At 42.7% G+C, this 14,300-nt stretch overlaps 1 protein-coding gene across 1 annotated transcript in view; it reads left to right on the top strand.

The window, feature by feature from the left end:
• LOC115113301 (synapse differentiation-inducing gene protein 1-like) overlaps positions 1-12,675 on the top strand; it is a 37,166-nt gene extending 24,491 nt beyond the window's left edge. The window contains exon 4 of the mRNA XM_029640813.2: positions 8,049-12,675. Coding sequence (XP_029496673.2) covers positions 8,049-8,207 — 159 coding nt within the window. The 3' untranslated portion in view covers positions 8,208-12,675. The remainder of the gene's footprint in view (positions 1-8,048) is intronic.
• Positions 12,676-14,300: the final 1,625 nt, after the last annotated feature.

Raw genomic sequence — 14,300 nt, 5'->3', positions numbered from 1 at the left:
CCTTACCACCTGGGAGCAGCTCGTCAGGAAGTCCAGGATCCAGTTGCAGAGGGAGGTGTTTAGTCCTTAGCTTAGTGATGAGCTTCGTGGGAACTATGGAGTTGAATGCTGAGCTGTAGTCAATGAACAGCATTCTCACATAGGTGTTAGTTTTGTCCAGGTGGGAAAGGGCAGTGTCGATTGAGATCTGTGGATCTGTTGGGGCGGTATGCAAATTGGAGTGGGTATCTTTGCTTGTTTGATGGTTCGTCTGAGGCTCTCATGCATGCTTCAGTGTTGCTTGCCTCAAAGTGAGCAAAAAGGGCATTTAGCTCGTCTGGTAGGCTTTTGTCACTGGGCAGCTTGCGTCTGGGGTTCCCTTTGTAGTCCGTAATAGTTTTCAAGCCCTGCCACATCCAACGAGTGTCAGAGCCGGTGTAGTAGGATTCAATTTTAATCCTGTATTGACGCTTTGCTTGTTTGATGGTTAGTCTGAGGGCATAGCGGGATTTCTAAAAGCGCTCAGATTAGTGTCCCGCTCCTTGAAAGCGGCAGCTCTAGCCTTTAGCTCGATGCGGATGCTGCCTGTAATCCATGGTTTCTGGTTGGGATATGTATGTATGGTCACTGTGGAGACAACGTCGTCGATGCACTTATTGATGAAGCCGATGACTGAGGTGGTATATTCCTCAATGCTATTTAATGAATCCCAGAACATACTGGTACTTCCTGCTTTAGTTTTTGCTAGTAAGCAGGAATCGAGACAGAATTATGGTCAGATTTGCCAAATGGAGGGCGGGGGAGAGCTTTGCATACATCTCTGTGTGTGGAGTAAAGGTGGTCTAGAGTTTTTTTCCCTCTGGTTGCGGATGTGACATGCTGGTAAAAATTTGGTAAAACTGATTTAAGTTGGCCTGCATTATTAAAGTCCCCGGCCACTACGAGCAAGCTTCTGGATGAGCATTTTCTTGTTTGCTTATGGCCTTATAGAGTTGTTTTAGTGTGGTCTTACAGCTACGAATAATATAGATGAGAACTCTCTTGGTAGATAGTGTGGTCTACAACTTATCATAAGGTACTCTACCTCAGGCGAGCAATACCTCGAGACTTCTTTAATATTAAACATTGCGCACCAGCTGTTATTGAAAAAGAAACACACACCCCACCCCTCGTCTTACCAGACGTAGCTTCTTCTCTGTTCTGCCCGTGTATGGAAAATCCAGCCAGCTCTATATTATATTAGTGAGATATACAAGGCTCAATCAAGCCTGTCTTCTTGACTACTTTCGTATGTCATTTTCGCTGGCACCAAAAGTTTAAAAAGTGTTGATAGAGGACAGAATGCGGTCAGACACTTATTTAAACCACATGGCTTGGTTTTTGCTCTGACATGAACCGTCAACTATGGGACATTATATAGACAGTTGTGTGCCTTTCAAAATCATGTCCAATCAACTGGATTTACTACAGGTGGACTCCAATCAAGTTGTAGAAACATCTCAAGGATGATCAATGGAAACAGGATGCACATGAGATCAATTTCGAGTCTCATAGCAAAGGGTCTGATTACTTATATAAATAAGGTATTTCTGTTTTTTGTTTTAATACATTTTCAAAAATGTCGAAAAACCAAGCCATGAGGTCGGAAGGAATTGTCCGTAGAGCTCTGAGACACGATTGTGTTGGGGGACAGATCTGTTGAAGGGTACCAAAATATTTCTGTAGTATTTTATGGTCCCCAAGAACACATTGGCCTCCATCATTCTTAAATGGAAGATGTTTGGAACCACCAAGACTTCCTACAGCTGGTCGCCCGGCCAAACTGAGCAATCGGGGGAGAAGGGCCTTGGTCAAGGAGGTGACCAAGAACCCGATGGTGACTGACAGAATTCCAGAGTTCCTCTGTGGAGATGGGAGAACCTTCCAGAAGGACAACCATCTCTGCAGCATTCCACCAATCAGGCCTTTATGGTAGATTGGCCAGACGCAAGCCACTCCTCAATAAAATGTTGATGACAGCCTGCTTGGAGTTTACCAAAAGGCACCTAAAGGACACTCAGACCATGTTTTTCAGCGGCAGGGACTGGGAGACAAGTTAGGATCTAGAGAAAGATGAACAGAGCATAGTACAGAGAGATCCTTGATGAAAACCTGCTCCAGAGCGCTCGGAACCTCAGACTGGGGGCGAAGGTTCACCTTCCAACAGGACAACGATCCTAAGCACACAGCCAAGACCACGCTGGAGTGGCTTCGGGACAAGTCTCGGAATGTCCTTGAGCGGCCCAGCCAGAGCTCGGACTTAAACCTGATCGAACATCTCCGGAGAGACCTGAAAATGGCTGTGCAGTGACGTTCCCCATCCAACCTTGAGAGGATCTGCAGAGGAGAATGGGAGAAACTCCCAAATACTGGTGTGCCAAGATTGTAGCATCATACCCAAGAAGACTCAAGGCTGTAATTGCTGCTAAAGGTGCTTCAACAAAGTACTAAGTAAAGGGTCTACTTATGTAAATGTGATATTTCCGTTTTTTTTCTCCAAAAGCCTCTTTTTGCTTTGTCATTGTGGGGTACTGTGTGTAGATTGATGAAGATTTGTATTTCTTTTTTCCATTTTAGAATAAGGCTGTAACGTAACAAAATGTGGAAAAAGTCCAGGTGTCTGAATACTTTCCAAATGCACTGTATATATTTAAAATAACATATTTATAAAAAAGTATATGGAAATTATACAGACAATTACATTGATAGAAGTACTGTATATGCAATATTAATGCTGTTCCACCCCCAAGAAAAGATTGATAAATAAAAATAAAGGATTTCCCTTCACTGGAACTAAGGGGACTATCCCGAACCATGAAAGACACCCCAGACAATTATTCCTCCTTTACCAAACTTTACAGTTGCCACTATGCATTTTGGCAGGTAGCGTTCTCCTGGCATCTGCCAAATTCCAGATTCGTCCGTCTGACTGCCAGATGGTGAAGCGTGATTCACCACTCCATAGAACACATTTCCACTGCTCCAGAGTCCAATGGCAGCAAGCTTTACACCACACCAGCCGACTCTTGGCCATGGAAAGCTCCCAATAATCAGTTTTTGTGCTGACTTTACTTCCAGGGGCAGTTTGGAACTCGGTAGTGAGTGTTTTAACCAAGGACAGACGAATTTTACAATCTTCAGCACTCGGCGGTCCCGTTTTGTGGGCTTTTGTGGCCTACCACATTGCAGCTGAGCCGTTGTTGCTCCAATAACAGCACTTACAGTTGACCGGGGCAGCTTTAGCAGGACAGAAATTTCACTAACTGACTTGTTGGAAAGGTGGCATCCTATGACAGGGACAGTTTGAAAGTCACTGAGCCCTTCAGTAAGGCCATTCCACTGCCAATGTTTGTCTATGGAGATTGCATGGCTGTGTGCCCGATTTTATACACCTGTCAGCAATGGGTGTGGCTGAAATAGCTGTATCTACTAATTTGAAGGGGTGTCCACATACTTTTATACATATATATATATATATATGGTAACTGCCTACATTTGTCTAGAAGAGTAGCTGCTGCCTTAGCGCTTTAGCCACACACACCAGTGATGTGTTTGGTGTTAAAAAGGGAACTGTATGAGAGAATGCATGTTCAGTTAGCCTATTGGGTATTAGTTAGTTTAGATGATTGTGCAAGAATAGAAACCTGGTTTTGTTGAGAATTAAAAGCCTTGCTTTTATGAAAGATCCCAAAAGTTACACAGATCCTAAGACAGAGGTGTTATATCCCTTCCTGTGATTGAATATCATTTGTTATGGTCTCTTCGTACACTGGTAAGATTAAACCATATGTCAATGATTCCAACATTGCTGTTCTTTGGCACTGTTTTGTGTGAAAATTAAATTGCCATGACAACGATGGACCTGTTGCACAGAATGACATTCCAGCAAACACATAACATGCTGAGAACCATATGTTTCTTAGAGTTTGGTGAGAGTGTGGTTCTATGGTTATTTAGCATACAACCTTCCCACAACATTCTGGGAACGGTGCAGGATAGTTGCTTGGTTTTGGAATATTCTCAGCACATTTTAAGGAACAAAATAATGTTACTTTCTTGGTATTTCATTACTCTAACAGAACGTTTCCTAAAAGTTCAAACATGGTTACATTTCATACAATTTTGGTAATGTTCTAGGGAGGTTCTCCAACTGGTTTAACATTGGGAATGTTCTCAAATAGTTCAGAGAACATTAAGAAACAACGTTCCTCTGTGGGAATTTCAGTACTGCAGTGTAATGTTTCCTTATGGTTCTATTTACATTTACATTTACATTTAAGTCATTTAGCAGACGCTCTTATCCAGAGCGACTTACAAATTGGTGCATTCACCTTATGACCTCCAGTGGAACAGTAGTGCATCTAAATATTTTCAGGGGGAGGGGGGGTGAGAGGGATTACTTTATCCTATCCTAGGTATTCCTTAAAGAGGTGGGGTTTCAGGTGTCTCCGGAAGGTGGTGATTGACTCCGCTGTCCTGGCGTCGTGAGGGAGTTTGTTCCACCATTGGGGGGCCAGAGCAGCGAACAGTTTTGACTGGGCTGAGCGGGAACTGTACTTCCTCAGTGGTAGGGAGGCGAGCAGGCCAGAGGTGGATGAACGCAGTGCCCTTGTTTGGGTGTAGGGCCTGATCAGAGCCTGGAGGTACTGAGGTGCCGTTCCCCTCACAGCTCCGTAGGCAAGCACCATGGTCTTGTAGCGGATGCGAGCTTCAACTGGAAGCCAGTGGAGGAGCGGAGGAGCGGGGTGACGTGAGAGAACTTGGGAAGGTTGAACACCAGACGGGCTGCGGCGTTCTGGATGAGTTGTAGGGGTTTAATGGCACAGGCAGGGAGCCCAGCCAACAGCGAGTTGCAGTAATCCAGACGGGAGATGACAAGTGCCTGGATTAGGACCTGCGCCGCTTCCTGTGTGAGGCAGGGTCGTACTCTGCGGATGTTGTAGAGCATGAACCTACAGGAACGGGCCACCGCCTTGATGTTAGTTGAGAACGACAGGGTGTTGTCCAGGATCACGCCAAGGTTCTTAGCGCTCTGGGAGGAGGACACAATGGAGTTGTCAACCGTGATGGCGAGATCATGGAACGGGCAGTCCTTCCCGGGAGGAAGAGCAGCTCCGTCTTGCCGAGGTTCAGCTTGAGGTGGTGATCCGTCATCCACACGGATATGTCTGCCAGACATGCAGAGATGCGATTCGCCACCTGGTCATCAGAAGGGGGAAAGGAGAAGATTAATTGTGTGTCGTCTGCATAGCAATGATAGGAGAGACCATGTGAGGTTATGACAGAGCCAAGTGACTTGGTGTATAGCGAGAATAGGAGAGGGCCTAGAACAGAGCCCTGGGGGACACCAGTGGTGAGAGCACGTGGTGTGGAGACGGATTCTCGCCACGCCACCTGGTAGGAGCGACCTGTCAGGTAGGACGCAATCCAAGCGTGGGCCGCGCCGGAGATGCCCAACTCGGAGAGGGTGGAGAGGAGGATCTGATGGTTCACAGTATCGAAGGCAGCCGATAGGTCTAGAAGGATGAGAGCAGAGGGAGAGAGAGTTAGCTTTAGCAGTGCGGAGCGCCTCCGTGATACAGAGAAGAGCAGTCTCAGTTGAATGACTAGTCTTGAAACCTGACTGATTTGGATCAAGAAGGTCATTCTGAGAGAGATAGCGGGAGAGCTGGCCAAGGACGGCACGTTCAAGAGTTTTGGAGAGAAAAGAAAGAAGGGATACTGGTCTGTAGTTGTTGACATCGGAGGGATCGAGTGTAGGTTTTTTCAGAAGGGGTGCAACTCTCGCTCTCTTGAAGACGGAAGGGACGTAGCCAGCGGTCAGGGATGAGTTGATGAGCGAGGTGAGGTAAGGGAGAAGGTCTCCGGAAATGGTCTGGAGAAGAGAGGAGGGGATAGGGTCAAGCGGGCAGGTTGTTGGGCGGCCGGCCGTCACAAGACGCGAGATTTCATCTGGAGAGAGAGGGGAGAAAGAGGTCAGAGCACAGGGTAGGGCAGTGTGAGCAGAACCAGCGGTGTCGTTTGACTTAGCAAACGAGGATCGGATGTCGTCGACCTTCTTTTCAAAATGGTTGACGAAGTCATCTGCAGAGAGGGAGGAGGGGGGGGGGGGGAGGAGGATTCAGGAGGGAGGAGAAGGTTGCAAAGAGCTTCCTAGGGTTAGGAAATTGTACAGAGAATGTTAAGAAAACATTCCATAAAAACCACAAGCAAACTTTAGTAACATTCAGAGAACGTTCTAACATGATTTAAAAACATACATTCGGTTTTCAGCATCAAGAAAACTCTATACTCTATCTGTGATATTAATACGTCCTTTGTTTCCTTTGGAATTTCATCTGTTTGAATAGACTAAAATGAGCAGCTTTGTATGAGTTTGGAAAAACAACTCCATCCTGGTGATGCATTGGACTAATTCCATGGCTAGAGATCAAAGTATCATAGGTTTGAATCTCACTGACACTGCCGCTAAAGCAAATGAATTTACATGTGTCCTATCTGTGCTCGGAGTTAAAAAACAGTTAATCATAACTAAGCTAGTAGTGTTCTCAGAAAGTAATTTTATTTCCATTCTCAGAACATTAATAAAACTTTCAAGGAATCATAGTAAAACATTATCAGAACCTCCTTGCAACCTAAAAAACAACTTTCCCAGGACAGACTAAATGTTCTCAGAACGTTAAAAAAACGTTACGTTTTACCGGTCAGGACACTTATGGAGTTGTTGTTTTTGGGAAACAAAAAACGTACGTTCCCACAACTTCCAAGGAACCATTTCACTTCCTCTGACTCTTTTCCTGCAGCAGCAGAGGTTTGTTTCTTCAGTGAGAAGCAGTTTTGTACTGCACTGTATATGAACAAATATATTGCAAGCTTCATAAGGGTTGTAGATTTCCCTCCCCCCTAAAAAGAATTAGAAATTAATCTAATATCTCCACTCAGAATGATATAATTAGGCAAATTCTTAGTTAAATTGGAAAGGTATTTGAGAAGGAACAAAACATTTGACAGACAACAGCGGTAGAGACAGTAGTTGTGGTGGAAGTTCTTATTAAAAAAAATGTAATTAGGGCTCTATTCGATCCGCATCGCAGAAGTTCAGCGTTACAGCGTCATTGAAATTTAGAAGCAATGTTTCTGCTTCAGCGGAGACTGCATTCACGGTAAACACTCCATATTTCGGCTCAATTGGAAATGACAGAATCTGTGAACGCTTTATAGATTGAATAGAGCCCTTCGTTATTTCGCTGTTACATTGTGTTCACTGTACATAAAAATATGAGTCTCCATTTATGCACCTGTCTGAATATAAAAATTACAAGATTAAAACATCACAATCCTCTCATCTCCTGTCTTCACCCTCCAGTGACCACAGAACAGTTCTTTGAAACCTCGGGCCATGCACCGGTGGGGTAATCAGCTTTCAGCCCCTACCCACCTCGTGATGAACTTCGTCTGGAATCTTTAAATAAGGACTGGTTCATTAATAAATGTCTTTGAGTTCAAATGTGCACAATTAACAATGTTAGAGAGAGCCTGTCTGGAGACAATCTTTTGATGGCCACCCATAATGCTGAAGATAAAAGATCAAGGTCTGCTTGCTAACAATCCAACTCCCCCTCCCCTTTACATAATACATCAGAATGATCCTCAGCAAGGTACTAAGGGCTAATAGTTCACAGAGAAGTGTGTCAGGGAAGATATGTACAATGTAGATGAAATGATAAGGAATAACTCTAGGTTGTTGAGACAGAAATGTATTAATCAGAATATCCCTCGTTAATCTTGGTAACATCTTGTGCACTTTAAAAGGCTACAGGCCCTATTGGTGGGTTGAGTCACAGGTGATTTCATTATTATCCTTTGTGTGTTGCCATGTTTTGCTGAGAGACCCCACAAGATCCCCCAGACATCTCACTGGAAAATGGCCAATCTACTGTTTCATTTCCTCCTATTAATTGAGTAATTCTGTCTGTCTATCTCTCCCCGCCTTGCCTCTCTGTCTCCCCCTCTCTTTGTCTCTCTCTCAGACGAACAAGGCAGTGTCTAAGGGGGACTTCCACTTGGCCAGCTCCAGCTCCAGACGTGCCCTCTTCCTGGCTGTGCTGTCAATCACCATCGGGACAGGCATATATGTGGGCCTGGCTGTAGCGCTCATCGCATACCTCTCCAAGAACCACCACTTGTAGCCTTGCCCTGGCCCCACCCCCTGCACTACAGGACTGATTGCGCTGGGGGAGTGGTTCACTTGGGGGCAGTTTAACAATGGAATTTAGGCCTGCAAACTATGGGACTATCAGGATGAACAGAACCTGGCCATATGGTTGACTCAATTCATGGGATGTAACATAAGAGGGTTATGATATGGAAAATAGTCTTGTAATGGTCAAGTCATTCTCTCATTTTGACAAAGAAAAACTGGAAACTCTTAGTCGTTCCATACGCAACTGAATATTTTGTTCTTCAGATGTCTAAAATTGGTGTGTGAGTTTTACCAAGGCAAGACACATCCTTTGAGAGTTCAGACCAACCTGCACTAAATATTACCTGTACCAAGGGCGTAGTGTTCGTTTACGGGGCATGCTCTCTGCTCGGTTAACAGTGAGTTGTGGAGTGGGTTGCTTTATGTTCAGCTACATTTACCACACTATCAGTCACATTTGGCAGCTCCTGTTGAGTATAAAGAGGGTGGATAAAAGTGCTTTTAAAGCTGTCACTCATCCATACATTCAACCTGTATACATGTAATCTACATCACATTGAATTGATCTGTGGAAGTCGCATAGTAGACACTGCAGCTCACTTATTAAGTAAGGTGATGGTCTATATACTGCACTCTAATACAGTATCTTGGTGGTCCTATTATCTCAAGGGAGAACTGATGTGTCCTCACGGCACAATATTTTTTAACACATGCCACACACCTGAAATGTGGAGCTTTGTTGTAACCCTACGACAACATGCTTTTGTGTTTCGTCAGGGACATCAAGTGCACAGGCTTGCAGCTCTCTGACAGAACCTGCTTACACAGAGATACCTCCATGTTGATAGGCACAAACCACTAAGGAAGAGAAAGCAGACAAGTCTTTGGAGGCAGAAGCCATGCTGTAAATACCTCGATACATGCCTAACTGCAATATTTTTTTTTGCAATACTATTTATTTTCCTGTTGTATACTGCTACTATGTATGGGCGGCACGTAGCCTAGCAGTTAAGAGCGTTGGGGCGGTAACCAAAAAGGTTGCTGGTTCGAATCCCCGAGACGACTAGGTGGGAAAATCTGTCTATGTGCCCTTGAGCAAGGCACTTCACCCTAATTGCTCCAGAATTGCCATCAATAATGGCTGATCTCTGGCTGTGACCCCACTTTCCTAGGGTGTCTCAGGGGGAGTGAGTTATGCAAAAAACACATTTCCAATTCACACATATGTATAATACACACTTGTACATGTGTGAAGTAGGACAAATGTAATTATTATTATGTCAAAACTGTCAATTTTTGGGGGAAACTCATTGGACTCAGTGTTTGACATAAAAGTGCTTGCAAATTAAATGTATTTCCATAAAAAAAATGGCTGATTTCACAGTCTGACTTGGGTTAGTTCAGCTGCTAAAATTATAGTTTTTTCCCTTCATGCACACAGTATTACCACATTAAGTAATATGGTCTTGCAGGTTAGGCTATTTTTTTGCATATACTGTACAGTATAAAATACTTTTTTTAAAAAATACTATGTGCAATGTAAAGGCTTCTAACAAACAAAAATATTACTTGAACACACCAAAAGATTACTGAGTGTTTATTGAGGTCAATATAGACCTACATTATGGACCCTGCTCAAGCATCAGGTTTCTCCACTCACTCCCCTAACTCCCTATCCTCTCCTCCACTGCACACACACTATTGCAACTCTATTACACCCAGCCTTGCACCCAAGAATGACTAATCACCTGCACGCACTGTGCATATTTCATGGCAGCAGAAACATCTCACTGCCTGTCAGAAATATTAGCTTGCCAGGCGCCCAGATGATTTATACATTTTACATGACATTGCGGGCACCTTAATTGCTCCAACCCCTCTTCTTCTGTCCCTCCTATATGATATGAGAGTGTGGGATTGGGTGATTGGAGGTTTGGTGAGTGGGACCCTGTGGACACGATCAGAGGGAGGCCGGGTTTCTCTCTAATTAATGAAAACGTAATTCAGCTCAGAGCGGATGTTCCGCTGGCTGTAATTAACGCGTCTCTTTGTGCTTGCCAAGACTTCAATGTCGGGGGGGCTATAGTTGTATCATAACTATATGTGACATGAGAGAGACTCAGTGGTATTGTACTCAAAACAACCTGTATTCGTCACATGCTTCCTAAACAACAGATTGTAGACTAACAGTGAAATGCTTACTTACATGGCCCGTCCCAACAACGCAGAGAGAAAGACAATAGAGAAGTAAAATACGTAACCATAAAAATAATACCAATAGGCTATCAGACTCTGGTTGAGTCACAGGGGCTGGAAACCCAGCAGAGGTAATAACAACAGCCATTCTGTAAATGCAAGGAGGATTGATGGTAAAGAAGACACCTACCACCTAGCGTTTATGGCTATAGACTGGAATGGTTAAGATACCCTTTTTTTAGAAGGCACGGGGAAATTGGATTGCAACAATAACCATGGAAATCAATAGCCTATTCCAATATCGGTATTGTCTAGACCTCCAACATGTGTTACGATACGATAAAGAAGCAGATGAGACACTCTTTTGCATTTTGGCCATCAAAGTATTGGACTCGACCATACACAGACTTTTAACATCTATTGACAGCACTGGAACAATGCATTAGAGCTCTCATTGTTAAACAGAGGGCCCCTTATCACCAGAAAACTAACAAGCAACTCCAAGGCAATGAGCTGCCAATAGGGATAAACGCCTGCTGCGAACATCTGTGTGCTAAGAGCAGCCCACAACCCTATCTAATAAGGGGTGAAATGGTGGAGGGTTGGAGAGCGGGGGACTGAAGGAGTGGGGGAAGATGGGTAATTAGCTTAATGCACAGTGGCTTCAACAATGTTTTTGTTAACTAGCAGGACATCTGATTTGAAAAGCAGAGATGATGATTGTGCAGTCTATTCATATCTGCATTGTCGTATCCTCTAAAACATGTGAAGGGCATTGATTATGGTTGTGTACTGTAAGACTGCTCTTTGAGGCAGAGTTGGCAGGGTAAGATCTAAAAGGAGATATGTTTTAATTCAAATGTCGATTAGCACAACACCCCCATTTGACACTTAACTCTCAATGTCAATCATTGAGTCAAATACAGTGTTCGGCTCCAGAGATTTGATAGGTTAGACAAAAGATGTATAGTAGCACTAGCTACAATACATATCATTGCTGGTAGCAACAAAAAGTGAATGAAATGAGAAGTTGCTACCATTCATCACATGGTGTGGTTCTTGTGGCGAGGAGGAATCTAGTCGATGAATGACAGCAGCTGTTTTTCTCCCAAGGCTCATTAATTGTAAATGAACAGTGATTGAGTTTTCTTCCACAGAAAAACTGGGTCTGGCTGGGCTCTGTTGAGTAGGAGACACAGAGGGACAGACAGGTTTACATTAGCTTTTGCAGCAGTTTGACATTTGTGACTCGTTTTATGAAACTAGGTGTATGTCGCGTGTCACTACTTCACAGGAGAGCCATTTGAACATAAACTTTAAAAAATATATATATCATTTTTGGGCAGAATTGCCTTTTGGAACATGTGAACTTTCACGTGCCTTAATAACAAACTTGTATGCCATCTGTAAATACGAATAAATACAAATAGTTGGTTTAGCCACCGAAAAAGACAGGAACCTTTCCACTAGCCATGATTGGCTGAGAGAAAGGCTGAACATGCAGAGAGATGAGTTTGTAGCACGCTTCTGTCTATAACATGAGCTGGTCAGTACGTGTATGTAATTTCCTTTGTAATGCTGCTTTTTTTAAATATATCACATAGTAGAACTACAAAAGTGCTGCTCTCCACTTTCTGGAAGACCCAGTTTTGAAATCAGTGGAATGCCTGGTGCAATTAAGAGTATGATAGCTAAGGAGATGGAGAAAAATCTCACGTTTAAATGCAAATATGCAGAGGGGTCGAAAAGAGAACACAGAAGGCTGTTGTAAAAAACACTTGTCTCCGGATAACATCTTCAAACTAAGGGCAACCATGGCATCCGTGACAGAGAGGGAGAAGCGTCCATCCATGTATACGGGTAAGATAGTCTAGCTAGCTAAATTTTCAGATATTATACGTTCCTATACGTTTTCATTTAAAGTTCAAACTTACTGTTAGCTAGCTAGCTAATGTTAGCTTGCTGGCTTGCTAGCTAACGTTACATTACATGTATGATCTGTGTAGTAATATTAATTGTTTCTCAGAGCCATTTACATTGCTAGTTATAGCCTAATGTTAGCTAGCTAGCTAACACTGAACCTGGTTGGTTAGCTACCTGCAGATTCATGCAGGGTAGTAATGTTATGAGTTGGGATTATGGTTCATTGTTTAGCTAGGTAGCTACATGTCTAAACAAAAGACTCCACTATGCAAGTAACTATTTCACTACACTGTCTGTATCCTGTGCATGTGACAAATAAAGTTTATCAAATGAAATCATAGTATGTGTTTACTAGAGACGGTAATGTGAAGAACATGACCTGCACCAAAGTCAAATTAGGATATAACGTTAGGCCAATGAGACAATGTCCAAGTGTCCAAGTGCAAAAATTATCCGGTAGAATGCCCTGCTTTTATTTCGTCACACTCACTAGTATTTTCTGTAATTGGCTCGACATTAATTTGTAAATAATGATTTTGTTGTGAGTTTATTTTCCTGTAATAATGAAAACAAATTAGCTAAAGTGAAGACGTTGTCAGCTATATGATAATTATTTGAACTGGCTAGCCAGCTAACTTAACATTAGCTAGTTAGTTAACAAGCTAGAAACTAACCAAAACATTGTTTAGAAAGTTTATTTTAGTAGCCTGGTTTGACATATACTCATTTAATTTTTAAACAGGTGGGTTTATTGGTGTTAAAATACACTAGTTATGATATTTTGAAACACCAGGCTGATGTCATGCAGCCTGTAGTTTTTGTGTTTATACTTTTTCATAACGACAAGTTTGATGTCGGATGACAATAGAATGTTTATGGTGTCACTGCAACAACTGTCCGTAGATGTAGTATAAACCAACCTTTATTCTTGAAATCTTTGGTTGGTTAGTACATTACATGGCATCACATGTGAATCCTTAAAAAGATGGGTGGGGCTAAGGCTTAAGAGGGTGTGAACGATGCTGAATGGGTGTAGACAAAGAAGCGCTCTCCAGTTGGTTCACCAAAATATTCAAGGGCCATTTTCTCAAAGTGAGGTTACACGTTTATCAACTTTCAAACCAGAATGACTTAATTACCAGAATTACTTTCCCATTGTTCCTCAACTGTAGTGTATGATATACCATTTTCTAGCTCTGAGTCTTTACTTTTATCCAATGTAAAAAATACAATTTCAAATTTTGTAACATAAGACCGAATCGATCTGGTAGGTCACATTTACACCTGTTTATGTTCAAGAAGGAATAAGGCAAGGAAAGGATGAGAAAGAGCATTATTTTGTAAATTAATTATACGTTATAATATTTTGTAATGGGAAATGTATGCAAACGAGAACCAATGCTGTGGGTAACTGGAAATGTATAGTGTTTATCATTATACACTGCCCCTAATAATGTACATTACATTACGGGAGGTCTGAGTTCTTTTCCATTGATGCAACACTGGTTTGGGCTGCCGTTAATTAAGAAGAAACGTCAACCTAGATCTGTAGTGTGTGCATCCTCTCCCTTGAGCTAAAGGGTTAATTATGATGAAATAGACATATTGTCCCTAAGATCCATTTTAGAGTCACATAGAATATCTGCCACATGAATAAGGTATGAATAATGGGCACGAATGTATACAGGCGCATGCACGCACGCACACACGCACACACACACACACACACACACACAGGTATATTGTGCATAACTACCTGCAAAGGACAACACATAAATAATTGCACAAATAAATACATTATCTATATGATACTGAGCCAGGTGTGCATCTCAACCCTCCACTCAGATGCTTCACCCAAAATTCAATATAATCATCATATGGGTCAATTAAAGATTTCTGAGATTAAGCTATTCATAATACAGCATAAGTAGCAAAGAAAAAGGTCCTGGCTTTACCCTTT

This window comes from Oncorhynchus nerka, linkage group LG28 (genome assembly GCF_034236695.1).
Source record: "Oncorhynchus nerka isolate Pitt River linkage group LG28, Oner_Uvic_2.0, whole genome shotgun sequence".
Lineage (NCBI taxonomy): Eukaryota > Metazoa > Chordata > Actinopteri > Salmoniformes > Salmonidae > Oncorhynchus > Oncorhynchus nerka.
Note: the sequence above shows the minus strand (reverse complement) of the source record. Positions and strands in the feature narration are given on the sequence as shown.